At 40.9% G+C, this 27,979-nt stretch overlaps 1 protein-coding gene across 22 annotated transcripts in view; it reads right to left on the reverse strand.

Annotated features, from left to right (window-relative positions):
• The window catches only part of LOC138836021 (endogenous retrovirus group K member 18 Env polyprotein-like), a 40,962-nt gene extending 13,485 nt beyond the window's left edge, over positions 1-27,477 (reverse strand). For 2 of the 22 annotated variants that reach the window (XR_011374862.1, XR_011374861.1), the window contains exons 1-6: positions 26,711-27,473; positions 25,169-25,207; positions 21,949-22,099; positions 18,529-18,606; positions 7,154-9,671; positions 1,572-4,441 (exon numbers count right to left, since the gene is read on the reverse strand). Coding sequence is in view for 14 of the 22 variants with exons in the window: in XM_070034546.1 (XP_069890647.1) it covers positions 4,345-4,511 (167 nt within the window). In the remaining 8 variants the exon portion in view is untranslated. The other 20 variants (XR_011374865.1, XR_011374864.1, XM_070034548.1 and 17 more) reach the window with 19 other exon arrangements.
• Between the last annotated feature and the right edge of the window lie 502 nt (positions 27,478-27,979).

Here is a 27,979-nt window from a genome sequence, read left to right on the forward strand (position 1 = left end):
CTCCATACTGGGATAGGTTCCCCAGTGCATTTGCTCCCCCTGCACTTCAGAAGGGAGTTCAAACAGCTGCCCTGGGACCTATTCTGAGATCCTTCACTCCAGTCACCAGAGGACCATCAAGGTAACTTTCTCCTGACTGAGTGCTCTACCAGCCCATCCAGCCCCACTAATTAATTCCCACTCCAGGGTAAGTGACAAGTTTGTCTGAGGTCGGGGTTTCTGATTCCAATATCAGTGGTAAGGCCACCTGAGCCTTTCTGGGCTAACTGAGCCCCACCCTCACCATCTGACCAAAAACTTGGCCAAGTGCTGGAATTAGCCACTAGGGGCCTACCATGGCCCAAGGACCCACCTTGGACCAACATAAGGACAGTCTCCACTGGTGGGGCCACCACCTATTTAGGAGCCAACCTGCACTGCAGAGGACACTCTACTCTAGGCACATGGCTTCAGGTCACTTACCATGGGAAGGACACTAAATTTCTTTACATTAAGGCCACCTGGCCTTGGAGAGCTGTTGAGTCCCCATCAGTTAAATTTGGCCCCACATTTAAAACTCCACTTCTGAGAATGCTTGGGCAAGTAGCTCTCTCTCTCTCTCTCCCCCTCCCCTTAAACTCTGCCTCTTGCCAAAATTACCTGCTTGTAACCTCTTTCACAAGTATTTCATATGCTAAACGCTTTGGTTAAGCCCTGGAAGAATGTAACCAGTAATTGCTTGTTTCTACTCATTAGATAGAAAATGGGTGAGTTTAAGTCTAAACTCCCTGAAATAAAGGCCAACAAGTTTGGATATTACCAAAAGTGTATTAATCTTCTCTCTAGCATTGAGCAAGTGGTGGATGTGCCAAATTGGCATCTTGGTACTTCAGCTTAGTACTACCCCTTCCTCCTCCCCTGTCCTGTGGTGCCATTATGCTAGGCCAAGTGTATGTTCCTATTGCCTCCTGTTCACTAGGTTTCTTGTTGGCAAAGTTTTGTATTTTAAACTGACCACATGGTTCCATCATAATTAGAAAATTAGTTCCACTAAAATTTCAAAACTTTAAAAGTCTATTTTAAAATCTAAGCACGCTCTATAATCTGTGCACAAACATGTCTGTCTGTGTCTTATTTGACTATATGTAAGTGATTATGGTTTCAACGTTACTCTGCCTACTAAAAATCTTTGTCAATGGAAGCTGTGAAGTAATCTAAATTGCTTTAAAACTTTGTGACCTGACTAAGCCAAAGAAAAAACAGGCAGTTTTAAAAGACCTTGGAAAAGGACTTAAAAAAGACAATGTCCTTTACAAAGTAAATGAAATTGGTAACTAAGTTTGCTGTGAATTATGTCATTCCTATGTCCATCTATGCTAAGAGTTAACTATTGTACACTGACCATGGCGAGTAAACTAAAGCTAAGTGTTTCATTCTCTGTTTTCTCCCCTGTGTGCCGATAAACTTCAATTAAGATCAAGGGACCAGAGTGACTATGCCCAGTCACAGCTGCCTAAACCAGTGGCACCAGCCTGCAAAAGCCAGTGTAAACCAGGTCTCTAACCAGTATATGTAGAAATATTGCAGGTTACCAACAGGAGGTGCAACAGTCCATACATGCTGGGAGATGCCACAGTCTCTCTCAGACTCTGGCCTTGCTTCATCTCACATGACCAAAAGCCTGTTAATTAAGGGTAAAACACAAGACACATTAGATATTTGGTTCTGTAAATGTTCATCGCCAGAAGTTAGACCATACGGGGTGTATGAGCAAAGGATAGAAATTGATTTCTATACTATTTTACAATTGGAGGTAAATTCCTAAAGGTAACAAAGACTGCAGAAAAAAAATATGGCCACTCTTTATATTCACTGCCCACAGGACAGCCTACAGGCAAAGAATATACAGCCCAGTGTTTCAATGATGCATTTAAATGCAAATTAAAATAACTTTACAAAAAGGATTTAAAATGACATCCCCCTTGTAAAAATTTGAGAAGTTGTAGGGAGTGGCTGGCCTCCCAGACAAGTTTAAAAGATAAATTTTTCCTAAAGGTTTATTTCAAAGTAAAAGTATTCTAGTTTGCCCTTAAAGTTTTTTGTAACAGTTGCCAGAAGGCCCACAGTAAAAGATAGGGCAAGTTTGTCAAATGTAATTTAATAAGTAAAACCATGCTTATAAAACTACTTCCAATGACCATCTTTGTTGCTTTTAATTGGAGTAAAAGTGACTGTTTGTAAAAAAAAAAAAAACCAAAAAAAAAAACTCATTGATCTGCAGTTCGAAGCCAGTCCAGGCACAGGCAGACTAAAGTCCCTGTGAGATTGTCATCTCTAATCTGCCAACAGAGTGCTCAAAGCTGAGTTGTTTTGGAGTTTAAAGTGGCCAAGTGCTAGTCCTGAGCTGGAGAGCTGAGGGACAGCACTCAAAGTCAGTGACTGACCAAAGAAAGTGCCAAAGATGTATTTATCCCAACATAAGAAAGGCACTCCAGGGACCCTGACAATGTTAAAACATCCAGAGGCAATTACAAACAAATGTTTGGATGACAAAAGTGGTATCAGGTCCTGAGTTACTTGAGCTTGGTCCTCCAAAAAATTGATCAAGCCAGAAGGTCATGGAAAGATAAGTTTGTAAACATGCCTATCACCCATGTTGGTCTAACTGGGCAAAACTTTCCAGAGATCTGTGATAGTGGGTAATAAAAGCTAAGATTGTAGAATGTAAATCCCAAAACCCCTGTATCTCCTCAAAGTCCTAATTGGCAGTAACTTTTGAGCTGGTTAAATTCATCTGTTGAAAAGCTTGTAGAGCTGAGATTATGTTCCTATTGAGATCTGTCTAAAGGCCTACATAGGTAGGCATTCCTCTGCCAGACAGAAAATGCTTTTATAAACCAGGGTGTTAAACAGGCTATGCTGCTGTAGCCCAAGAAAAGGCCTGTACATTTGTTATAGGTTAAATGTTGTCTATAAGCCACTTTAAGCAGGCTACCCAGAGGCAGTGGGTCATAGAGTGCCAATCAGTCTCAGGTTAAAAGCATCTACTGGGCTTTCTTTTAAAAATCTCTGACAAGTAATTGTTAGTCAATTGTGAACAAGTTATAGGTAACCTCCATCTCATTGATCTCCTTGTTGCTTTAACTGGAAATAAAAAGAGCTTTTGTAAGAAAGTTCAAAGCCATCCTGGGCACAAAAAAAAAAAATCCTTCTAAAACTCCATCTCCCTACTAATCAGCACAGAACCAGGACTATCCAGCCAAAGGCTGAAAGTGGCATTGTGACTCTAAGTAGTAGAGCATTAGCCTGGAACAGAAGGACTCAGGGACAGTGCCCAGGCCTTGAGTCCAAACTGTAAATGCCAACCGGGACAAGCTATCCCAGCAATGGATGTTGAGACAATGGCCAGGACAAAGTCAGTCCTGACCATGGAAAACCATGGAAAAGAGTAAGAGATGATACCCTAAATGGAGTCACTTTATGCTTTATGCATTGCTTCTGGCAAAACTGGGGCTTCAGCTTCCACCCCCACTACAAAGGCAGAGGAGGGGTCCCGCAGAGCAGTGGGGACCTCACAGATGATGTCCTTCAGGGGAGGGGGCCTCACAGAAGAGGCTGCAAAAAGGGGTGTACCTCACTGGGAGGCCGCAGAAGTGAGGGTGCATTGTGGGGAGGTCACAGAAATGAGGGTGCCTTGTGGGGGAGGCCGCAAAAGAGGGGAGGGCCTCACAGGGGAGACTGCAGAGGAGGGGAAACTGCAAAGGCACAGAGGAGGAGTTTAAACTTAAACTCATCCATACTTTTACCTTCAGTTACAAGGGAGAGGGAAAGAGGGAGAGGGAGAGGGAGAGAGGAAGAGAGGGAGAGAGGGAGAGAGAGAGAGCCAGAGCTATCTGCCCAAGCACTCACAGAAGTGGAGTTTTAAATTTGGGGCAAAATTTGATTGAAGGGCTCAGCAGCCCTCCAAGGCCCAGGTGACCTTAATGTAAAGAAATTTAGTGTCCTACCCATGGTAAGGGACCTGATTCCACGGGTCTATATTAGAGTGTTCTCCACAGTACAGGTTGGCTCCTAAAGGGGGTGGTGGCCTTGCCAGTGGAGAATGTCTTCATGTTTGTCCATTTGCATTCCTTGGGCCATGGAGGAGGGGTCCTTGGGCCAAGGTAGGCCCCTGGCACTTGGCTAAGGTTTGGCTCTGATGAGGGGAAGGGGGGCTCGGTAAGTCACAGAGGCCCAGGTGGCCTTACCACTGAGATATCAGAATCAGAAACCCAGACCTCAGATAAACTGGTCACTTACCCTGGAGTGGGATTTAATTAGCAGTGTTGGATAGGCTGGTAGAGCGCTCAGTCAGGAGAAAGTTACCTTTGTGATCCTCTGGTGACTGGCATATAGGATCTCAGGATAGGTCCCAGGGAAGCTGGTTGAACTTCCTTCCGAAGTGGAGGGAGGATCAAACCCACTGGGGAGCCCATCCCCACAGGGGCGACCAATGTAAGAGGATTAGACAAAAATCCATGCAAGGGGACCATGTAGAAGCAGGAAGGCAAAGGAGAAAGATTATTACAAGGTTTATTAGAGGACCCATATTTCCCCCAAGAGGGAGCACATGACCTCCATCACTATCCTGGTAGCATGAGGATCTGAGGGAAAAGGAAGTGAGGTAGATGGGAGTCCAGGTGGGTCTGGGCAGAGAGAGGGAGGGGTCAGTTGTATGGAGGGAACTCCAGAAATGGGAGGGGGCCCAGGTGTAGGTGCTCATACTTCGAGCTCATGACTCTACCTGATTCTGGGGCCTGGAGGAGTTGCCTTGATCTCTTCTAAGTCATTTACCACATGAGGCTTTTCTGAACTCATACATCACTGCAAATTGCTAGCATTCCTCCCTAGCACATCACTCAATATATTTTTTCCATCATATATTTAAACATATTTATGTGTATACATTCTCTACCCTCCCCCAACCCCACACACAAAGGCATAGACCTTCAAAACAAAGCTTTTCTTTTTTTCCTTGCTACAGTGTCTAGAACCTAATAAACTCAATAGATACAAAAGAGTGAGCTGGGTACTAGTCTCACACCTGTAATGCTAGCTATTCAGGAAACTGAGATCTAGAATCACTTTTTCCATTTATTTCCCATTTTGATTAAAATTTAAGCATTAAAGGAACTTTTAAAGAGAATCAAGACTTCCTTTTTTCTGGAGGTTTCCTTCACTCCCTTTCACCTAGTCCAGCTCAACCTATGTCCCCCTGGGAGCTTTGGCATCCCAGAAAATCCACAGTCCCCCAGACCCCAGTTAAATTCAGACAGAATCCAGCATTGCCTTTAGTCATGTGGTGGGCAGAGCAGAAAGCATCCACCACGTGTGCTACCCAACACCTCTAATCCACACCAGTGCCACTTCCATACTCCTAGCCACATGAGCAGCATTGTGTCACCGTCGCTTGCACTGGCATAGGCTTCCGTGGTCATCAGGACAGATGTCCTGAGAGTTATTTCATCTGCACAAGGTGCCATTTCCTGGGTCCAGGTATATTGCTGATCTGGGAAATCACTGGCATTGGAGCAAGCCAGGGCTGCTGCAACCGCACTGTAGGATGCATCTCTCTGCAGCAAAACCTGAGGCCCTTCCTTCCTAGACACAATGGAGATCCTAGACAATTCCCTGCTTGTCCCTAGATGAGTCCATGAATATATCTACAGCCCTCATCTGTCAGAAATGAACAAAGAGTACAGAATTGTTCAAGTCATTTTCCTTCTTCACAGAAGGGTGCACTATCATCCTGGCCCCCCAGAGCGAGGCAGCACACCAAATGGGGGGATCCACTTGGTTTTCATCCCAACCTAGGAATGATATTATCCCTTCTCATGTTGCTAAGGAGTCAGGATCACATCTTTGTAAACAATCGGTTACCAGGGTAATAGGGTCATAGAAGGAAGACAAGTCATTCTAACCATCAGTGGACCATCCCTAGTCAGGAGGCAGTGTACTTTGGGAGGCTATTGCTCAAAAACAAACATCCTTTTTACCTGTTAATGAAACTGCAAATCCACTGCACCTCACCTTTGTCATTACAACAACAACAACAAAAAGAAAAAGAAAAGGGTGTTTTGGATTTTCTTGTCAGGACTGGCTTGAAACCACAATCCTCAGATTTCAACCTCCTGAGTAGTGCCAAGGTTTTTTATGAGACAATTCTCTCAAATTAACCACCAAGAAAGAAGCAAAAAGGAATAAAGAAAAGTCCAGGACTTGAGCTGAGGCTCAACTGGAAGATAATGGACAGCACCCATGCCCTGATTTCAAACCTATGACCAGCACATCATGAATATCATCATCATCATCATCATCATCATCATCATCATCATCATCATCATCATCATCATCATGTGAATAAAAAGACTGTGAGAGCCTATTAAGAATATTAAAATTGAGGGCTGGGAAGGTGGCTCAGTGGTAGAGCTCTTGCCTTGCATGCATGAGGCCCTGGGTTTGATTCCTCAGCACCATATAGCAAAAAAGAAAAAAGCCGGAAGTGGCACTGTGGCTCAAGTGGTAGAGCACTAGCCTTGAGCTGAAGAGCTGAGGATAGCACCCAGGCCCAGAGTTCAAGCCCCATGACCAAACAAAAAAATATTAAAATTGAGTGAGCCAGGCACTTTTTGGTGGCTGACATGTAATGCCAGTTAGGAGCAGGAAATCTCAGGATGGTGGTTAAAAGCCCACCTGGGCAGGAAATTCCATGAGGCTCTGATCTCCAACTAACCAGCAAAAATGCCAGAAGTAGAGCTGTGGTTCAAGTGGTAAAGCAACAGCCTTGAATGAAAAAGCAAAATAACAGTGACCAGGCCCAGATACATAGGGTAGGACTACTACTAAGTAATCAATTAAATACAAATACACAAATAAAAATCAGAGTGGAAGATGAGCACAAAAGCCAAGAGAATTGGTGGTTTACACCTGGAGCTCAAGCTACACAAAAGACAGAACTTGAAGATCTGGGTTCCAAGGCAACCCAGGCAGAAAAGTCCCTTAGAAATTTGTGAGTATGTATCAGGTGTGGGTCTTGAACCCAGGGCTTGAAATAGAATTTTTTTTTTCTTAAAGGTAGCATTCTACCACTTCCTTTCTTTGGGTGATGAAATGGAGATAAGTTTTATGGACTTACCTGCCTGGGCTTTCAACCCCAATCCTCAGATTTCAGGTGCTGATACAGTACTCTTATCTTCTATGAGATTTTTTATCTTCCATGAACTGCCAAAGAGTAAAAGAAGCCAGAAGTTGATCTGTGTGGCTCAAGCCACAGAGACTGCTTGCTTTGAGGGAAAATGAACAACAAAATCCCTCATACACAGTGGCCCTGCCCTGGTTTCAAACCCAGGAAGTGACCAGGCCCTATGTTCAAGCCCTAGGACCACCACCACCAGCAACAAAAGAATGACTCAGGGACAGGGACTAGGCCCTGAATACAAAGCCTAGAAACAGCATTAAAAATAAAAGAAAAACAAATTCAGAGACTGTGGCTAGGCTCCAGAGTTCAAGGTCTAGAACCAGCACCAGGACGGACACACACACACACACACACACACACACACACACACACACACACACACACACACACACACACACACACACACACACACACACACACACACACACACACACACGAAATGAACAATATAATAAGAAGGCAAAAGAAGAAGAGCGAAGTCAATGAAATATTTTTAAGTAGTGGCTCATGCCTATAATCCTAGCTACTGTGGAAGCTGAAATTTTTGGATTGTGGTTCATAGTCAACCTGGGCAGGAAGCTCCATGACACTTGGTTTTATGTGTGCTAGTCCTGGGGCCTGAACTTGTGCTGTTTTGCACAAGACTAGAACTATTCTACTTCCAAGCTCTTGGTGATTAATTGGAGATGAGAGTCTCAACAACTTTCCTGCCCTGGCTGGCTTTGAACCACTATCCTCTGATTTTAGAGCCTGGCTAATGTCCCTGTCTTCCCATGAGAATCTTTCTTTTTTGGGGGTTGGTCATGGGGCTTGAACTCGGCCTGCACACTGTCCCTAAGCTCTTCAGCTCAAGGCTAGTGCTCTACCACTTGAGCCACAGGGCCACTTCTGGTTTTCTGGTGATTTAGTGGAGATAATTGTCTCATGGACTTTCCTTCCCAGTCTGGCTTTGAACTGCAATCCTCAGATCTCACCCTCCGGAGTAGTGGCTTACAGGCGTAAGCCACTGGCACTCAGCTTTTTTTTTCTTTTCTTTTTTCTGTTTTATGGGTTGTGGGGCCTGAACTCCAGCTCTGGATGGTGTCCCTTAGCTCTTCAGCTCAAGGCAAGCACTTTACCACTGAGCCACTTCCCAGCTCCTCCATAAGAAACTTATCCCTTATGAATCACCAAATTTGTTTTACAAAGCCAGATGTTGAAATGTGGCTTAAGTTTTAGAGCCTGCCAGCCTTGCTCAGGACATGGGAGAGACTCCAGCACAGTGACCTTGCCCTGATTTCAGGTTTAGGAACAGTCACCACTCCCTGTGTTCCAGCCCTAGGATCAGAACCAAATAAATAAATAACTCCCCCATTTTCACTGTATTTGATCCCATTTTCACTGTATTTGATGTTGGCGTAATTTGTGAAGGTGAAGGGAAAAAAACAAATTGTTTAAATAGGGATACAGCTAGACCGATTGCAACAATGAGATGTACAAGAAATTATTTCAAAAAATGAACTTTACAACTTTTGCCTGGTGGGGGTGGTAGAGAACATTACATAAACAAAGCCATTCATGCAGCTGTTGCTCAAGCTGTTAAAGTATGCTAGCCTTGAGAATAAACAATACAAAAAATTCTTCATTCACAGTGACCCTGCCCTGACTTCAACTCATGTCATGAGTTGAAGCCCTAACAACAAAAATGAAAATAAATAAATAAATAAAGCCAGAACTTTATCTGTGGCTCAAGCCATAGAGACTGCTAGTCTTGAGAAAGAAAAGGGAAAAACCTCAGACACAGTGGCTCTGCCCTGATTTTATGACTAGCAAAAGTTAAGGCCCTATGTTCAAGCCCTAGGACCAGCAATGAAGAAAAAAAAAAAATACAGCAACAACAAAAACTCGGCAAAAATGCCCAAGTCCTGAGTACAAGCCATAAGAGCATCACCTAAAATAAATGCAGAAAGAAAGAAAAATACAAAAAGAGCCACAATTTGAACTGTCTTGAGGTGGGAAGCCTACTAGTCTTGAGAAAAAATTAGGAATAATGACCAGGCCTGGAGTTCAAGTACTATAACAAGCTCAAAAAAAAAAAAAAAAAAATCTGTTGGGAGCCAAAAGGAGTCTCTCAACATGAAGATAGGCTTGACTATCTCACCAGAACATCTTGTGGCTGAGTTTACAGAACCACTCTCAGAAATCCGACGCTTTCATCCTGCCTTATGCAAATATCCTGCAGCTGCTAATGACCACCCTTTCACCCTGCCCTATGCAAACATCCTGCAGCTGCTATGGCCAATGAAAAAGCTTCCTTAATGGCCAATTTAAAAGCTTCCTTATTCCAAGCATATAAATACCCCTGTGTGAAAAATAAAAATTTGCAGCTTGATCAGAATCCCTGTCTTGCTGTCATTCTTCATGTCTCTTGTCCCTTCATTCCTTCTCGTTTAGGTTCATCGCCCTCGTTGACGTCCTGCAGGTTGGGACAAAAATCCACAAAAAAAACTTCAAAACAAAAACCTCAGAAAGAGTGGCCAGCCCTAATAATAAGCTAGATGACCCAAACTTACGAAAAAGAGAAAAAGAATAATAAATTAAGTGAAAAGAAGGACAAAAATATTAGAGCCAATTCAAGATTTTAAAAATATGGTTCACACCTATAATCCTACCTCCTCAAATAGCTGAAATCTGAGCATTTGTGGTTTGAATCCAGCCTGGGCAGGAAAGTAAATGAGAATTCTTTTCATTTATGCTACTCCTGGGCTAAAACTTGAGTTTTACTCAAGGCTAGAGCTCTACTGCTTCCTACCTGTTGCTGGTTAATTGGTGAAAAACGTCTCATTGATTTTCATGCCTAGGATGGCTTTGAACCTTGGCTCTCAACTTTCTTTTTTTTTTTTCTTTCTTTCTTTATTTTCTTTTATTTATTTTTTTTCTGAACACACTGTACAGAGGTGTTACAATTACATGGGCAGGTTAATGCGTACATTTCTTATCAAGCATTGCAGCCTCCTCCTTTGTTTACACTACACATCCCTTCCCAGCCTCCCCCCCCAACCGCCCACCCAATCCTCCCGGCTTTCCCCCACACCAACATTGTAAAGCTCGTTTTCGACATGACAACTTGTACTTCTCATTGTTGCAACAGGTCTACCTGTATCCTTAAACGACTTGTTTTTCCCCATCTCCTACACAAGTTATAATGACATCAAATATAGTGAAAGCAGGGTTATACTGTGGGGGAGGGACATACAAAGCTACAAAGAGATAATCTTACAAATGCGTTAGAAACAAATGCATGAAAGGAAAAAAACATTAAAATACATATCTAAGGATTCATTTTCATAACATCACATTATCTGACCTTTTCCGCTTGACTCATACATATACTAGATATTGCAAATAAGGGAAACCATGGGACCTATGTTTCTTTTGGCCTGGCTTACTTCACTTAATATAATGTTTTCCACGTTTTTCCATTTCCTAACAAATGGGGCAATGTCATCTTTCTGATGGAGGCATAGAATTCCATTGTGTATATATACCACATTTTCTTGATCCATTCATTTACTGAGGGGCATCTGGCTTGGTTGCATATCTTAGCTATGGTAAATAATGCTGCAATAAACATAGTTGTGCTGTTGGCGTTAGTGTGGTCTTGTTTGTAAACATTTGGGTAAATGCCCAAAAATGGGATTGCTGGGTCATAGGGGAGCTCTATTTGAAGTCTTTTGAGGAACCTCCATACTGCTTTCCAAAGTGGTTGAACAAGTTTACATTCCCACCAACAATGAAGTAAGGTTCCCTTCTGTCCACATCCCCTCCAGCATCTGTTGTTGTTAGAGTTCTTGATTTTTGCCATTCTAACTGGAGTGAGGTGGTATCTCAATGTTGTTTTGATTTGCATTTCTTTTATGGCTAGAGAGGCTGAGTATTTCTTCATGTGTCTATTGGCCATCCTTCTTTCTTCTTCAGAGAAGTTTCTCTTTAAGTCTTTAGCCTACTTGTTTATTGGGCAGGTTTTTCTTTGCAGATTTGTTGTTGGGGGATTTAATTTTTTGAGTTCCAAGTATATTTTAGATATGAGACCCTTGTCTGTTGTATGGCTAGTGAAGATCTTCTCCCAATTAGTGGGCTTTCTATTGATCTTGCTAGCTATGTCCTTTGCCATGCAAAAGCTCTGCAACTTCATGCAATCCCATTTGTCCCACCTTTCTTTGATTTGTTGTGTTTCCGGGTCTCTATTCAGAAAATTTCGGCCTGAGCCGAGGAGACCTAGGGTTTCTCCTATTCCATCCTGTAATGTTTTCAAAGTGTCTGCTTTGACTTCGAGGTCTTTGATCCATTTGGAGTTGATTCTGGTGCAAGGTGATATATAAGGATCTAGCTTTAGTTTTCTACAAGTAGTTAACCAATTTTACCAGCACCATTTACTGAAGAGGCTGTCGTTCTTCCATTCTATTGTTTTAGCTCCCTTATCGAAGATTAGATGGCTATAGATCTGTAGGTTCATTTCTGGGATTTCAATTCTATTCCATTGGTCCTGATGTCTGTTCTTATGCCAATACCAAGCTGTCTGGATAGTCATCTTGGATTCCTGTAGTTCTTTTTTCCTTTCTGTCTTTTTTGACAGTTGTGGGGCTTGAACTCAGGACTTGTGTGCTGTCCCTGAGCCTCTTGTACTCAAGCCTTGTGCTCTACCATTTGTGCCATAGCGCCACTTCTGGGTTTTGAGTGGTTAATTGGACATAAGAGTCTCACAAGGACTTTTCTGTCTGGGCTGGCTTCCAACTGAGGTCCTCAGATCTCAGCCTCCTGAGTAGTTAGAGCCATAGGACACTTATCTCACTTGTTAGGTTTGAAAAAAAGAGATAGCCAAGTAAGAACAGCACCATGCACATGCTATTCAGGTAAGGGGTAGTTTTATTCAGTAGACCTGCTGGGACCAGGCAAGGTTGGCACTCCACATGGCTGGGAAAGGCCTTGGAATGAGAGAGAGCTGGGAAAGAGAGGAAAGAGAGAGGAAAGAGCTAGAAAAGAGCAGAGAGAGCAGAGAGAGAGCAGAGAGAGAGTGTCTGGGCCTGGGCTAGGCCTTATCTAGGGTACGGGCAGAGAAAGGTGTGGACACATCAAATTCAGATATGACCTCAGTGGATGCAAATGTGACTTCTTCCAGGTGTCCCAGTTGCCTAGGTAACGCAGTTACTGGGTGGAGACTTTGCTGTTAGGAGTGTGGAGTCTGCTCGCCATCCAGGAGCAGACCTTACAATATTAACAACAACAAAAAAAAAGATGAGCTATGGCTCAAATTGTAAAACTTCCATCCTAGAGGGGGGAAAAAGCCCAACACCTCAAGAAGACTGGCAGGTCAAGCCCTAGTATCACCATAAAAAAATGAAAACCAGGGCTGGGAAGGTGGCTCAGTGGTAGAGTGCTTGCTTGCTTTGGATGCATGAGGCCCTGGTTCGACTTCTCAACATCACATAAGCAGAAAAAAAAGCTGCAAGTGGTGTTGTGGCTCAAATGGTACAGGACCAGGAGCTGAAGTGCTGAGGGATAGCACCCAGGCCCAGAGTTCAAGCCCCATGACCAGCCAAAATAAATAAATAAATAAAAGCCAAATACAAAGAAATAAAAACAACCACCAAAAATAAAAAGGAAGAGTTGTGCACTGGCTAAAGATGTAGTGCCTGCTAATTTGGGGGGGGGGGGGCGGAGGGGGAGAAAGCATGGACACTGGAGACTGGCCAGGCCACTTTGAAGCCCTGGGATTAACACAAAGAATAAAAACAACAACAAAAAGGCAGAAAATGATCTTTGGCTCAAATAGACTATCAGCTTTAAATCAAAAACAAAAACTAAACAACACTGACCAGGCCCTGTGTTCAAGCCCTAGGTCCAGAACCAAAACATAAGAAAAACCTAGCCAGGTGCCAAAGGGTCACACCAGTAATCCTAGCTACTCATACTCAGGAGGCTGAGTTCTGTGGATCACAGTTTGATGCAAGGAAGGAAAGTCCGAGAAACATAATAGACTACTCAGAAAAAGCTGGAAGTGGTGCTGTGGCTGAAGTGGTAGAGTGTTAGCCTTGAGCAAAAGAAGCTCAGGGACAGGGCCCAGGCAGAAGAGTTCAAGCCCCAAGGTCAGCAAAAATGAACAAAGAAAAAAGAAAGTGAGTAATTAAGCTGTGGCTCAAGGTATGAAGCCTGCTAGCCTGGAGAAAAAAAGGTAAAAAATGTAAACAAAAATATTAAAAAATTATTCCCAGAACCACATGCTCCAGTGCACTTTTCCCTACACCCTTAGTTTGCAGACAACCAGGCCAATGCCCCTGCTATACCCTGTATCTCTATGCCAAAAATTTCAATTATTTGAAAACTGCCTTCCGAGAATTGCCACATAGGGACCACATTGAGAATTATTGACCTCAAAAATATTTATTAACATGATTTCTTTTATTCTTGTGATTTTTCTATGTCATTCTCATCATTACTTCCCTAGCACCTAGCAAATTACCTAGAATAAAAATATAGAGACATATCTGCTTATTGAACATCTACATGTATATTTGGGATAATAAGCTAGTTTATATGGGGTCAACAACACTGAGCATTTTTTACAATGAGCCTCATACTTTGTAAAAAACAAAAACAAAAACAAAAACAAATAACACAATTTAACCCTCAAGAACTCTACATTTGCTAGTCAGCAGTCACTCATACCTCTCATCCTAGCTACTAAATGGAAGCAGGTGCTTGTGTTGTTAAAAATAGTAATGTTATAAAGGAAAAGCAGAGAATTATTATAGACTATAGGAGATCAAGTATACACAACTATATATAATTCATGATCATGTACTGGTATTAGTACTGGAGAAAAAAATGACAGGGACAGAATTGAGCCAATTGTCAAGACTGAAATATAGACAAAGATTAAGCAAAGTATGGCATTGTGATTAATTAACTGAAGCCGGTAACTACTGTGGCTATGTAATAATGGGACATTTTTATCCTGAGGAGAGCAAGATTAAAATATGTAGGAATAGAGGACTATGATATATACAAGTTAATCTCAAATGTATGTCCACAAAGAGAACATACACACAAATAAGTGATTAAGCGAATGAAGGAAAATGTTAACTATAGTGAATAATCATAAAAAGCACATAAATACTGTTTATATTCTTTTTATGACTTTTCTTAAATTTGACCATTTTTTTTAATTGTATTTTATTTTATTTGGGAACATACTGTACAGAGGGGCTACAATTACATGGGCAGGATAATGCATACATTTCTTACCAAGCATTGCAGCCTCCTCCTTTGTTTACCCTTCACTTCCCTTCCCCGCCTCCCCCCTCCCCCCACCCAATTATACCCCCCTCCCCCCCCACACCGACATTGTAAAGCTGGTTTTGACATGACATTTTGTACTTCTCATTGTTGCAACAGGTCCACCTGAATCCTTAAACGACTTGTTTGTCCCCATCTCCTCCACATGTTATACTGACATCAAATATAGTGAAAGCGGGGGTTACACTGTGGGGGAGGGACATACAAAGCAACAAAGAAATAATCTTGTAAATGCATTAGAAACACATGCATGAAAGAAACGAAAACATTAAAATACATATTTAAGGGTTCATTTTCCTAACATCACATTATCTGACCTTTTCCGCTTGACTCATACCTATACTAGATATTGCAAATAAGGGAAACCATGGGACCTATGCTTCTTTGGGCCTGGCTTACTTCACTTAATATAATTTTTTCCAAACCTTTCCATTTCCTAACAAATGGGGAAATGTCATTCTTTCTGATGGAGGCATAGAATTCCATTGTGTATATATACCACATTTTCTTGATCCATTCATCTACTGAGGGGCATCTGGGTTGGTTCCATATCTTAGCTATGGTAAATAATGCTGCAATAAACATAGTTGTGCTGGTAGCTTTAGTGTGGTCTTGTTTGTAAACATTTGGGTAAATGCCCAAAAGTGGGATTGCTGGATCATAGGGGAGATCTATGTGAAGTCTTTTGAGGAACCTCCATACTGCTTTCCAAAGTGGTTGAACAAGTTTACATTCCCACCAACAATGAAGTAAGGTTCCTTTCTGTCCACATCCCCTCCAGCATCTGTTGTTGTTAGAGTTCTTGATTTTTGCTGTTCTAACTGGAGTGAGGTGATATCTCAATGTTGTTTTGATTTGCATTTCTTTTATGGCTAGGGATGTTGAACATTTCTTCATGTGTCTATTGGCCATCCTTCTTTCTTCTTCAGAGAAGCTTCTCTTTAAGTCTTTCGCCCACTTATTTATTGGGCACTTGTTTCTTTGAGGATTTGTTGTTGGGTGGTTTAATTTTTTGAGTTCCAAGTATATTTTAGATATGAGACCCTTGTCCGTTGTATGGCTAGTAAAGATCTTCTCCCAATCGGTGGGCTTTCTATTGATCTTGCCAGCTATGTCATTTGCCCTGCAGAAGCTCTGCAATCTTATGCAATCCCATTTGTCCAACCTTTCTTTGATTTGTTGTGCTTCCGGGTCTCTATTCAGAAAATTTCGACCTGAGCCAAGGAGACCTAGGGTTTCTCCTATTCCATCCTGTAATGTTTTCAGAGTGTCTGCTTTGAGTTCAAGGTCTTTGATCCATTTGGAGTTGATTCTGGTGCAGGGTGATATATAAGGATCTAGCTTTAGTTTTCTACATGTAGTTAACCAATTTTGCCAGGACCATTTACTGAAGAGGCTGTCTTTCTTCCATTCTATTGTTTCAGCTTCCTAATCGAAGATTAGATGGCTATAGGTCTGTAGGTTCATTTCTGGGTTTTCAATTCTATTCCATTGGTCCTGAGGTCTGTTCTTATGCCAATACCAAGCTGTTTTGATTACTATGGCTTTATAGTAGAGTTTGAAATTTGGTATTGATATTCCTCCAGTAGTGTTCTTTCCGTTGAAGAGCGTTTTTGCTATTCGGGGTCTTTTATTGTTCCATATGAATTTTTGGATTGCCTCCTCTATTTCCTTGAAGAATGAGGGTGGAATTTTGATAGGTATCGCGTTGAATTTGTAGATAGCCTTGGGAAGTATTGCCATTTTCACGATGTTAATCTTGCCAATCCAGGAGCATGGGAGGTTTTGCCATTTTTTAAGTTCTGTGTTGATTTCCTTTTTCAAGATTTTAAAGTTTTCATCATAGAGGTCCTTCACTTCTTTGGTTAAGTTAATTCCTAGGTATTTTATTTTTTGTGGGGCTATTACAAATGGAGTTGCTTTCCTAATTTCAGCCACACTTTTCTCATTGTTGGCATATAGAAAAGCCATTGATTTTTGGGGTTAATTTTATAACCTGCTACTTTGCCAAAGTTTTGAATCAGCTTGAGTAATTTGGGAGTGGAGTCTATGGGATTCTTTAAATACAAGATCATGTCATCTGCAAAGAGGGAGAGTTTTATTTCTTCTTTCCCTATTTGGATCCCCTTTATGTCTGCATCTTGTCTTATTGCTGTAGCTAGGCATTCTAATACTAGATTGAAGAGAAGTGGAGAGAGTGGGCATCCTTGTCTTGTTCCTGAGTTAAGAGGAAATGGCTTTAGTTTTTCACCATTGAGTATAATGCTGGCTGTAGAGGTTTGTCATATACAGCCTTTATTGTATTGAGGAATGTTCCATGGATTCCTAATTTTTCCAGAACCTTCATCATAAAGGGGTGTTGGATCTTGTCAAATGCTTTTTCTGCATCTATTGAGATAACCATGTGGTTCTTATTCTTGCTCCTGTTGATGTGATGAATAATATTAATTGATTTGCGTATATTGAACCAGCTTTGCATCCCTGAAATGAATCCTGTTTGATCATGGTGTATGATTTTTTGGATGAATTGTTGAAGTCGATTGGCCAAAATTTTGTTGAGAAGTTTTGCATCAATGTTCATCAAAGAAATGGGTCTGTAGTTCTCTTTCTTTGATGAGTCCCTGCCTGGTTTTGGGATGAGGGTTATGATGGCTTCATAGAATGTGTTCGGTAGTGAGCTTTCTCTTTCAATTTCATTGAAGAGTTGGAGGAGTATTGGTGTGAGCTCTGCTTTGAAGGCCTTGTAAAATTCCGCTGTAAAGCCATCTGGTCCTGGACTTTTCTTAGCTGGGAGGTCTCTTATTGCTGTTTCTATTTCAATGCTTGATATGGGCCTGTTAAGCTGGTTTAACTCATCTTGGTTTAGTTTTGGCATGTCAATATTTGCTAGGAAAAGGTCCATTTCTGAATTTGACCATTTTTAAACAATACTAGATTGAATAGTGAAGAGATGCACTTGAACTGCAGAAGATGAGTTCCCGAGGAGTGTTCTGAGAGGGTTTCATGGAGAAAGCAAACATTAGGGGATAAGAATAAAAGATCAAGTGTTACCATATGAAAAATTATGGAAATCCAAACATTCAGACTACAACAATAAAGTACCAAGAGTAAGAAGGTTCACAGACACAGAAAATAACTCAGGGCTACTGTGGGTTGAGGGAAGGCAAGAGGCATGAATGGTTTAATGGCCCAAAATTTTTGTCAAGGGTGATGGATATGTTTGGGATAAGATAAAGGTGATGGTTCTACAATACTGGAAATGTACTGAATGTCACTGAATTGTGGTTATAATAATAAATGTTATTACTATTTCCCTATAAAGAAAAACAATCATCCCATTTTAGAGGCTACTGTTTCCAGGAAACTCTCTGACATTATATACTCACAGGAAACCGTACTCTTTCTTTCTTACATTCAGTAGATTTTAAACATGTATTTCTTTATGTTTTTTTTTTCTTTTTGAGGTCAAACCCTGCTAGCACAGGCTGGCCTGGAACTTTCTGCTACTTTGTTGCTTGAGGAATGTCTTTCTTCTACCCAAGACATTCCATAACAAAATTTATTTTCTAATAACAACAACAACCAAAAAGATCAATTATTAGGGTCCTTACCCTAGGACTTAGGAGCACACAGGACATCTTGATTATATCAGTTCCCTCTGTCCAGAGAGCATTGTGTGCCTGGGGCTTACTGGTTTACAGAATGTCTCCTGAGCCTGGGAAAGAGGTATAAAAGGAAAAAGCATCCCATGTCCTGTGCATGAGCAGGCAATGGAATATATGTTGTATTAAATATTTCTCTGGATATAGAACCTCTCTGCCCACTCTGACCTTGGATATGAACATAGCTCACAAGTCACCAACAAAGAGCAAGGCTTTTGCTCTTACTTCCATATTGTAAATGGTTACTATCTCAGTTTTTATTCACTGAAGTGTCACAAATAAATGAATCACAATCACCAAGAAGTAATAACTTACCCTGGCCAGTTTGTCTGGTTTGCAGGAGATGTGTTGGGAAAAACATCTCTGTTATCTCTTCAGAAAAATCTTCATCCCCTGAAAAAAACAAAGTTTTACATGAAAAACATTCCAGAAAAACTGCTGAGGATCACAAGAAAGGTGAGAAGGAAGAGGAGTGAAGGCAGCAGAAGTATGCATAACAATTTAATGAGCATGGAATATGAGTGCTTATAGAATTTTTTCCTTTCCTTCTCAAGTTTTTATGATGCATTGTTATCATTATCCATTCTTTCACTATTAAACTTAAATGTCCAATTAAGACAAACATTTCTGAGACTTTTCTTCCACCACTGGTTAAGCTGAAGCTACAAGTGTTAGGGATAATAATAATCACTCGGCCTTCTGAGATTTCTGGGCAGACTTTGTGGCCTTGCCAGCTCCAGCAGACTTCTTGTCCACATCTTTGATGCCACACACAGCAACTGTCTCCTATCACAAACAGCAAGATGACCCAAAGGAGGATAGTCAGAGAAGCTCTCCACATACACAAGGCTTGCTGGAACCATATGAACCATGACAGCATCACTAGACTTCAGGAATTTAGGACTAGCTTCCAACTTCTTACAAGATCTCTGTTCAAGTTTCTCTTTCCACTCAGTAAACTTGCAAGCAATTTACGCTGAATGACAATCCAGGACAGAGGCATAGTTAGTACTGATTTGGCCTGGACGGTTCAGGAAGGTCACCTGAGCAGTGAAGCTAAATGCTTCCTTGGGTGGATCATTCTTGTTGTCATCACCCACGTTGCCACACCAAACATCTTTGGCTGACATGCTTATAGAATTTTTTTGTGCATAGTATGTCCATAGATGTTCTTAATGGGCTTATAAGAGAGGTGGGCATTATCACACTTTGGCAATAAAGATAATGAAGGCTGGAAGAGGTCAAGAATTTCCACAAGATTTCTTAGCAAAGGTTAGGAGTTAAACCTTTGCCTCCACTCTCAATGCTCTTTGCGTCACATTACAGAAGAATGAATGGAGAGTATGAAGCAGATATTGTATAAAGTAAATGGAATTCAGGGCTGGGAATGTGGCTTAGTAGTAGAGTGTTTGCCTAGCATGCATGAAGCCCTGGGTTTGATTCCTCAGTACCACACAAACAGAAAGAGACAGAAGTGACCCTGTGGCACAAATGGTAGAGCAATAGCCTTCAGCACAAAGAGGCTCAGGGACAGAACCCAGGCCCTGAGTTCAAGCCCCAGGACCAGAAAAAAAAGAAAAGAAAAAGAATTTTAAAAATGGAATTCAAGTTATGGGAAGAGTTTCAGGCAGAGAAAATGAGTGCCAAGATTAGGGGGTGAAAGCATAGCAGGAAGTTTAGTATAATCACAGCATTTAATGTAAACAAAGGAAAAAAAGCAACAAAGTAGGATCCAGCAAAGACTAGGCCTTTACATCCTAGTAAGATTTCAAAGTTTCTAACGAAGAGATGAGGAACCACTGAATGAATTTTAGAACAGAGACAAGTAAGATCAAATTTAAATCAAAGGAAGATCATTTTAATGGCTGAGTAGAGAACTGATCAGCACTAATCTAGGAACAAAAAAGGAAGTAAAATTGAGGAAATAATCCATGATCCAAGTGAGCAAGGTGATGTTTAAATCAGCGGGAGAAAGGATTAATGTTGGAAGGGTGCTAAGGAAAATGCTATCTTGATGATGGGAAAACAGAACACCTCACTGAAGAAACATGCAAACATATGGGTAAGTCAAGAGCAAACTATAATCAAGACAGCCAAACATACTGTCAGGAAATATTCCTTCTCTCTTTACACACCTAAATCCTATCCAGTCACTCACTTTGAGACCAGCCAAAGGTTTTAACCTTTAGAATCTATATATTTCTTAATCATCAGTCTATAGCTTAAAGGGCAAATTGTTACTGCTTTATCTGACCATTGTCCCCCAAATTTCCTGGGATTGGTGGGAAGAATGTATCATAGCTCATTTGTGCCTCTCCCTTGGCATTTAAGAGAAAGAATTAAAATGACTTAGCAATCCCAAGTATAAGATGGATTGTGAAGCTGATCTCATTAATACCATCCTTACCAACGTAACTCATTTAAGCAACATTTAACTATATCCTAATATGAATAAAAATCTAAAACCTGACTCGTAGGTTGTCATCCAACTAAATCCTACTGGGTGCAAGAAATTAATCTAAAAACATAATGACATACCTATATCACAAAATATTGACAAAATGATCCAATAGCATGCAGAATTTTTTTCATTTATATTTATCTCATTCTGTTCTAAAAAATTATTTAGTGTATACTTAGAATGTAAATAATATTCCAATATATACATTTAATTTACAATGTTCAGATATACAATGTATTATGTTTGAGTGTTAATAACTTTTTTTTGGTAAGTGTTGAGAACAAAATGAGGCAGGTCACTGCTGTGGCTCATGCCTGTAAACCTAGCTATTTGGGAAGTTGAGAATGGAGGATTATAATTTGAGGTCAGCCTTGGCAGCACAGTTTGTGAGATCCCTTCTCAGCCATAGCCTGTTACATTAATATGTGCTCATCCTCCTACACTAATGTGAGAGTCCAAAATTAAGAGGATCTCAGTTCCAGCCCAGCCTGGGCAGAAAATTTTAGGAGATTCCATCTCAACAGAGAGGCTGGACACAGTGGCAAGTGTCTGTGATCCTAACAATGACAGGAAGACTGAAATCGGTAATTGTAGTTCAGGCATGCATCCAGGCAGGAAACCATACTCTCCCTGAAAACAGTCAAGGGAAAGCAGGGCCCAAGACATGGCTCAGTGGTAGAGTGTCTGCTTACTAAGTTTGAGTGAGCTGAGCTCAAACCCCAGTACCATCATAACAAAGGAAAACAATGGTGGAAGATCACTACCAAATACTTTCCACAGAATTAAGTATATATTGGGAAGGAGTGTGGCCCAGTATTAGGCTAGGGGTATAACTCCATGGTAGAGTACTTGCCTGAGGCTTGGTGACTGGCATTGAGATGAGGAGAAGTTGCATCGAAAGTATGTAGGATGGTGCTGGTGGCTCACGACAATAATCAGCTACTCAGGAGGCTGAGACCTGGAGGATGGACGTTTAAAGCCAGCCAGGCAGAAAATTCTGTTTAGATCTATCTCCACTTAGCAAGAAAAAGACAGACTGATGTCGTGGTTCAGATTAGTAAGACATCAGCTGAGTTCAAGCTGTGGTCCTGGCACCAAAAACAACAATAACAAAATAAATAAATAAAGGAATAAAGTGTGGGCTTTGGAGGGACTTTGGAGAAAGGCAGGACTCTCCCAAAATTGGAAGACATATTCTTAGGCAAAGGGATGGCAAGGACCAAGAATGCTGATAGAAAAAGATGACCAACACTACCACAACAGCAGGTTCCTACCTTTATCCCCGTCAGCTACTTCCATTTTTTCAGTACTTCATTGAGATATCATTAAATGCCAACATCACTGCTGAATTCTCAACAAATATCACTGAGGAGGGCTGGCAAAGAGTGAGAGGAGTTGGGCAGGAGTCTCTTTTCAGAGTCATTTCTGGTGAACATATTAGACAAAAATCCAACTGTTTAGAAAATCCCTCAGAGTCCTCTGAATGGTATTTAAAGTTCAAGATTCCCATTCCTACACCAAACAGATGCTGATTACATGAACAAATGCAGTTAATTGCAGAAAAAAGTTTATAAATAACACAACTGTCATATTGAGGACTAATTAGAAAGAATGCAACTATCTAAACACATCACAATGGCTTTATGTGTTTCCTAAGTTAAGACTTCTAAAAAGCAGATTTTTTAATCTATTATATCTTTGGAATCATTAAAATAATTACCATCTCTTGCTTATGACTATTATGCCACTTATTGAATACATTATTTCATTTTTGTTTTGTTTTGTTTTGTTTTTGCCAGTCTTGGGGTCTGAACTCTGGGCCTGGGCACTGTCTCTCAGCTCTTCAGCTCTTCAGCTCAAGGCTAGTGCTCTACCACTTGAGCCACAGCACCACTTCTGGCTTTTTCTGCTTATGTGGTACTGAGGAATCGAACCCAAGGCCTCATGCATGCAAGGCAAGCACTCTACCACTGAGACACCTTCCCAGCCTCTGAATAACGTATTTCATTTAGTACTTATTTTAACAACCTGTAAGGAATTAGATTGGGTTACCTTACAGATGAGAAAAGAGCTCAGGATCGCAGGTCACATGGCTTTAGTAAAAGACAGATCTTCATTTTGACTCAGTGGATAACTCCAAAGCCCATCATACTTAACTGCCATCTCAATACTTCAGAAAAACATTAAGAACTTATGTTCAAAAAATCTTTTTTTCTTTTTTTGTGCAAGTCCTAGGGCATGAACTCAGGGCGTGGGTGCTGTCCCTGAGCTTCTTCAGCTCAAATCTAACAATCTATCACTTCAGCTACAGCTCCACTTTGGGCTTTTGGTCGATACCTGGGGATCAGAGTCTCACAGACTTTGCTGGTGAGCTGGCTTTAAACCCAGATCCGGGGTCTCAGTTTCCTGAGTATCTAGGTTTACAGGTGTGAGCCACCAGTACCTGGTCAGAAAAAATTTTCTAATCAGGAATCAAGCTTTTACATAGACTAAGGAATCATTTATTAGTAAGATGTTATAAAATTGTCTAGTCTGACTTCTTAAACACGATGCTGAAGACAACAAACAAAAAAGAAAATGTCCCAGTCTGCATAAAATCCCTACTAAAGGAGTAACAAAAGTTTCTCACTGAGAAATATTCGCTTTGTAGAAAACTTGAAGACTAGTTATTTTACAGTTGATGAGAAATAGAAAAAAATCAAAGCCGGGCGCTGGTGGCTCAAGCCTGTAATCCTAGCTACTCAGGAGGCTGAGATCTGAGGATCGCGGTTCAAAGCCAGCCCGGGCAGGAGAGACCATGAGATTCCTATCTCCAATAAACCACCAGAAAACCGGAAGTGGCGCTGTAGCTCAAGTGGTAGAGCGCTCGCCTTGAGCTGAAGAGCTGAGGGACAGTGCCCAGGCCCAGAGTTCAAGCCCCACGACCGACAAAAAAAAAAAAAAAAAAAAAAGAAAGAAAAAAATCAAATGAGGTTTAGAGATATCAGTGGCAAGCACACTGACAGTTCAAAGAAGTAAACAGAGAGCCATCTTTCAAAGCACTAATATTTGGAAAATTTTCATCTGGCAGCTCTCAAACATGCTAGTCTCAGGACCTCTTAATACTCTTAAATTTTGAGAGCTCCCAAAGAGCTAATTAAAAAGGTAAGGTGGCTCAGTGGTAGAGTGCTTGCCTTGCATACATGAGGTCCTGGGTTCGATTCCTCGGCACCACATAAGTAGAAAAAGCCAGAGGTGGCACTGTGGCTCCAGTGATAGAGCACTAGCCTTGAGCTGAAGAGCTGAGGGACAGTGCCCAGACCCAGAGTTTAGGTCCCACAACCGGCAAAAAAAAATGTTAGTAGAGCCAGGAACTGTTGGCTCTCACCAGTAATCCTAGCTACACACTCAGGAGACTGAGATCTATAGATTGCTATTAAAAGCTAGCTGGAGCAGGAAAGTCAATGAGATTCTTATCTCCAATAAACTACTCAGAAAACAAAACAAAACAAAACAAAAAAAACCCAGAAGTACAACTATAACTCAAGTGGTAGACTACAGCTCAGGATCAATGCCTAAGTGCTGAATTCAAGCCCCAGGACTGGCACAAAACTAAATAAATTAAATAAAAAATAGGGGATACACATGCATTCGCATATGCATGCACACACACACGAGAGAAACAGACAGATATGTTAAAAAGTAGAACTCAGCTAATGAGCAAAGCATCAGGTATTGAGTCCTAGTTTCACAACCCAAACAAAAGAAAATTTAGAACTCAAGTGCTTATGGTAGTTTTGTAAACTTAAGAACAAAAACACTGGGGATGGGAAGGTGGCTCAGTGGTAGAGTGTCTTGTATGCATGAGGCCTTGAGTTCAATTACTGAGCACCACATAAGCAGAAAAAGTTGTAAGTGGTGCTGTGGCTCAAGTGGTAGGATACTAGCACTGAGCTAAAGAGCTGAGGGTCAGCACCCAAACCCAAAGTTTACTCCACACAACTCACCAAAAAGAAAAAAAAAGAAAGAAAAGAAACACTACTTATTAATATACGCTTATTGAAAAAAAACTGTATTTTCCAAAAAAGGTAAAATTTCAGCAGAATAGTCCCATTGTTTTACATCTTTAATAAATCTCTTCATCCTTTAGCCTAATGAAAGACACCTGTATTCTCTCATCTGCTTTTATACTGTCTGTTGGGTTATGTTGTTTCAAGTATATGCAGAAAATCTACCTTACAAAGTCACTTAGTTAGAAAAGGAAGAAGTATTTTAGTTGCCTTCTCAGATTATCAATAAAGCTAATGCTGGCATACTCCTTAATATTACACTAAAACTCAACTAGTGGTCATCTCTTAAAATTTAGTTGTAATGAGATATATAGCAATGAGCCTGAAGCTATACCATAAGATTTTCTGCTTGGATGTATTAAATTAAAATCAGTTAGTCTTTTCTTTTCTTTTGCCTGTACATGATTTGCTAACATCACACATTAAATAATGGGAAAATACTCACACTGAGTCACACAAATCTTCCAAATGCTGACCAACTGTCCTGAAATCAATGAATATAGCTGGTATTATCAACACAGATTTCATCAGCATAGTCTGTAAACAGCACTGGGAAGCTACAAAGCTCAACAGAGCAATAAATACATTCTACAAAATTGAAACTTAGTTTGAATGTGTATCATGACTCATACATCGTTGCTTTTCTCGTCGTAAAGGCTCATTTCATTCACTTTTAAGAAATGTTCACCAAATAAAATTCTAGTCTCTATGACCACTTGTATACTTCAGAGTGACAATGTCATTCCATGGCAAAGTAAATAGTTCATTTAAACACTACAAATGGGTAGGCACTGGTGGCTCATGCTTGTAATCCTAGCTACTCAGGAAATTAAGATCTAAGGATCATGGTTCAAAGCCAGCCCAGGCAGAAAAGTCTGTGAAACTCTTATCTCCAATGAACTACTCAGAAGAAGCCAGAAGTGGTGCAGTGGTTCAAGTGGTAGAGCACTACCCATGAGCAAAAAAGCTTAGGGCAACATCCAAGCCCTGAGTTCAAATCCTAGGACCAGCTTAAAAAAAAAAGACAAAACTGAATTCATTGGATTCCACTTTCTTAAAATAGCCAATTAGCAGAGAATATGTCTTAGAAATATATCTAATTAAATGTTAAAATAAAACAACCCTTAAGATTCATTTGTCCAGAAATTACATTTTATACTAACTGCCACATTACCTAATTACTATAAAAAATGAGCAGCTTCAACATTCATATTTTCTAAGAGATACAGGCTTTAAATTGTGGAGGCAGGGAGGGGGAAGAGTGTCACTCATGTTTTAGGTACTACCACCTTTTCTGCCTCAATTCAAGATGGGATTAAGGATCCCACAAGTCACGAGGCACAGATGAAGTATCCAGAGATATAAAGAAACATTAGCCAAACTGAGGACAAACTCTGAAAAGAGCAATCTCTAACTGTAATCACTGGCAGGGGTGTATGAACAATATCAGTATGAGGGATGCTAAGAGGAGTCTGACAGGGAAAAAAAGAAGAAGACATAAGCAAGAGGCTGATGTGTCTGAACACCTAGATGGGGGAAAGTTGCAAAAAGAATTCTACATGAAAATTCTCACTGCAAAAAAGAGAGAGATGCAGGGTACCAGTGGCTATCCTTGTCAGACTGCTACTCAGGCAGCTGAGATCTCGGGATCACAGTTGGAAGCCAGCCTAGGAAGAAAACTCCATGAGACTCCTATCTCTAATCACAAAAAATAAGCTGGAAGTAGAGGTGTGGCTCAAGTCCTTAAAGGTCTAACTTTAAGCAAAGAAGGTCAGGGACAGCAAACAGACTTTGAGTTCAAGCCCCAGGACCAGCACAGGCATTGTGCGTGCACACACACAAACACACAAATTGCTCTAGTAATAATAAATAATCTAGTAATAATATTAATATTAATAATAATAATAAATACCCTAGTAATAATAAATACTCTAGTAATAATAAATACATTGCATCTTCCCAATCCGATTCTGAATTTTCATATTACCTTTTTTCTCTTCTTCTTCCTCATAAAATTCTGCTAGGGAAAATGCTTCTGAGTTGTTCTAATTCAAATATTAGAGCCTCTAATTCTTCTCCACTCAGAGAATTAAGGAAAGATTTCACCTGAATGAAAATAATAAAATATTGTGTAAATATTAATGAAAAAAATCTCATAAGGAGAAAAGACTGAAGAGCTCATGCCAGCACAGCTCTGTGTGTGTGTGTGTGTGTGTGTGTGTGTTTGTGTTGGTCCTAGGGCTTGAACTCAAGGCCTGGGGGCTTAGCTTTTGTGCTCAAGTCTAGCACTCCATTATTTGAACCACAGCACAACTTCCAGCTTTTTGGTGGTTAATTGGAGATAAAAGTCTCACAGACACTCTTATCTGAGCTGGCTTCCCACCATAATCATCAGATTTCATTCTCCTAAATAGCTAGGATTGCAGTACCCAGTTCTCTTTTTTTTTTTTTTTTTTTTTGCAGATCCTGGAGCTTGAGCTGGGAGCTATCCCTGAAGCTCTTTGTTCTCAAGGATAGCGATATACACTTGGAGCTACAGGACTACTTCCAGCTTTCTGAGTTATTTATCAAAAATAACCTGTCTGGTCTGGCTTTCAATTAACCTCAGATCTCAGCCTCCTGAGCTAGGATTAGAGCCAGAACTAATTTTTTTAATAACCGTAACACTAAAGGGTAGATATTATAGGAAAATAGATAGAATTTGACTTTCCAAAATTAATATAGGCCAAAAGATAAATGAAAATTATCAGTGCTTAAGCATGACTTCGAAGCCCAGGCAGAAAAAGTCATGAAACACTTATCTCCAATAAACCAATAGAAAAAATACTGAAAGTGTTGCTGTAGCTCAAGTGGTAAGTGCCTGCCTTGGGCTGAAGAGCTGAGGCACAGGACCCAGGCCCAGAGTATAAGCCCCAAGACCAACATAGAAGAAGAAAAGAAGAAGAAGAAGAAGAAGAAAAGAAGAAGGAGAAGGAGAAGGAGGAGGAGGAGGAGGAGGAGGAGGAGGAGGAGGAGGAGGAGGAGGAGGAGGAGGAGGAGGAGGAGGAGGAGGAGGAGGAGGAGAAGGAGGAGGAGGAGGAGGAGGAGGAGGAGGAGAAGGAGGAGGAGGAGGAGGAGGAGGAGGAGGAGGAGGAGGAGGAGGAGGAGAAGGAGGAGAAGGAGGAGGAGAAGGAGGAGGAGAAGGAGGAGGAGAAGGAGGAGGAGAAGGAGGAGAAGAAGGAGAAGGAGAAGAAGGAGAAGAAGAAGGAGAAGGAGA

This window comes from Dipodomys merriami, unplaced genomic scaffold (genome assembly GCF_024711535.1).
Source record: "Dipodomys merriami isolate MVZ:Mamm:240054 unplaced genomic scaffold, mDipMer1.0.p SCAF_2460, whole genome shotgun sequence".
NCBI lineage: Eukaryota > Metazoa > Chordata > Mammalia > Rodentia > Heteromyidae > Dipodomys > Dipodomys merriami.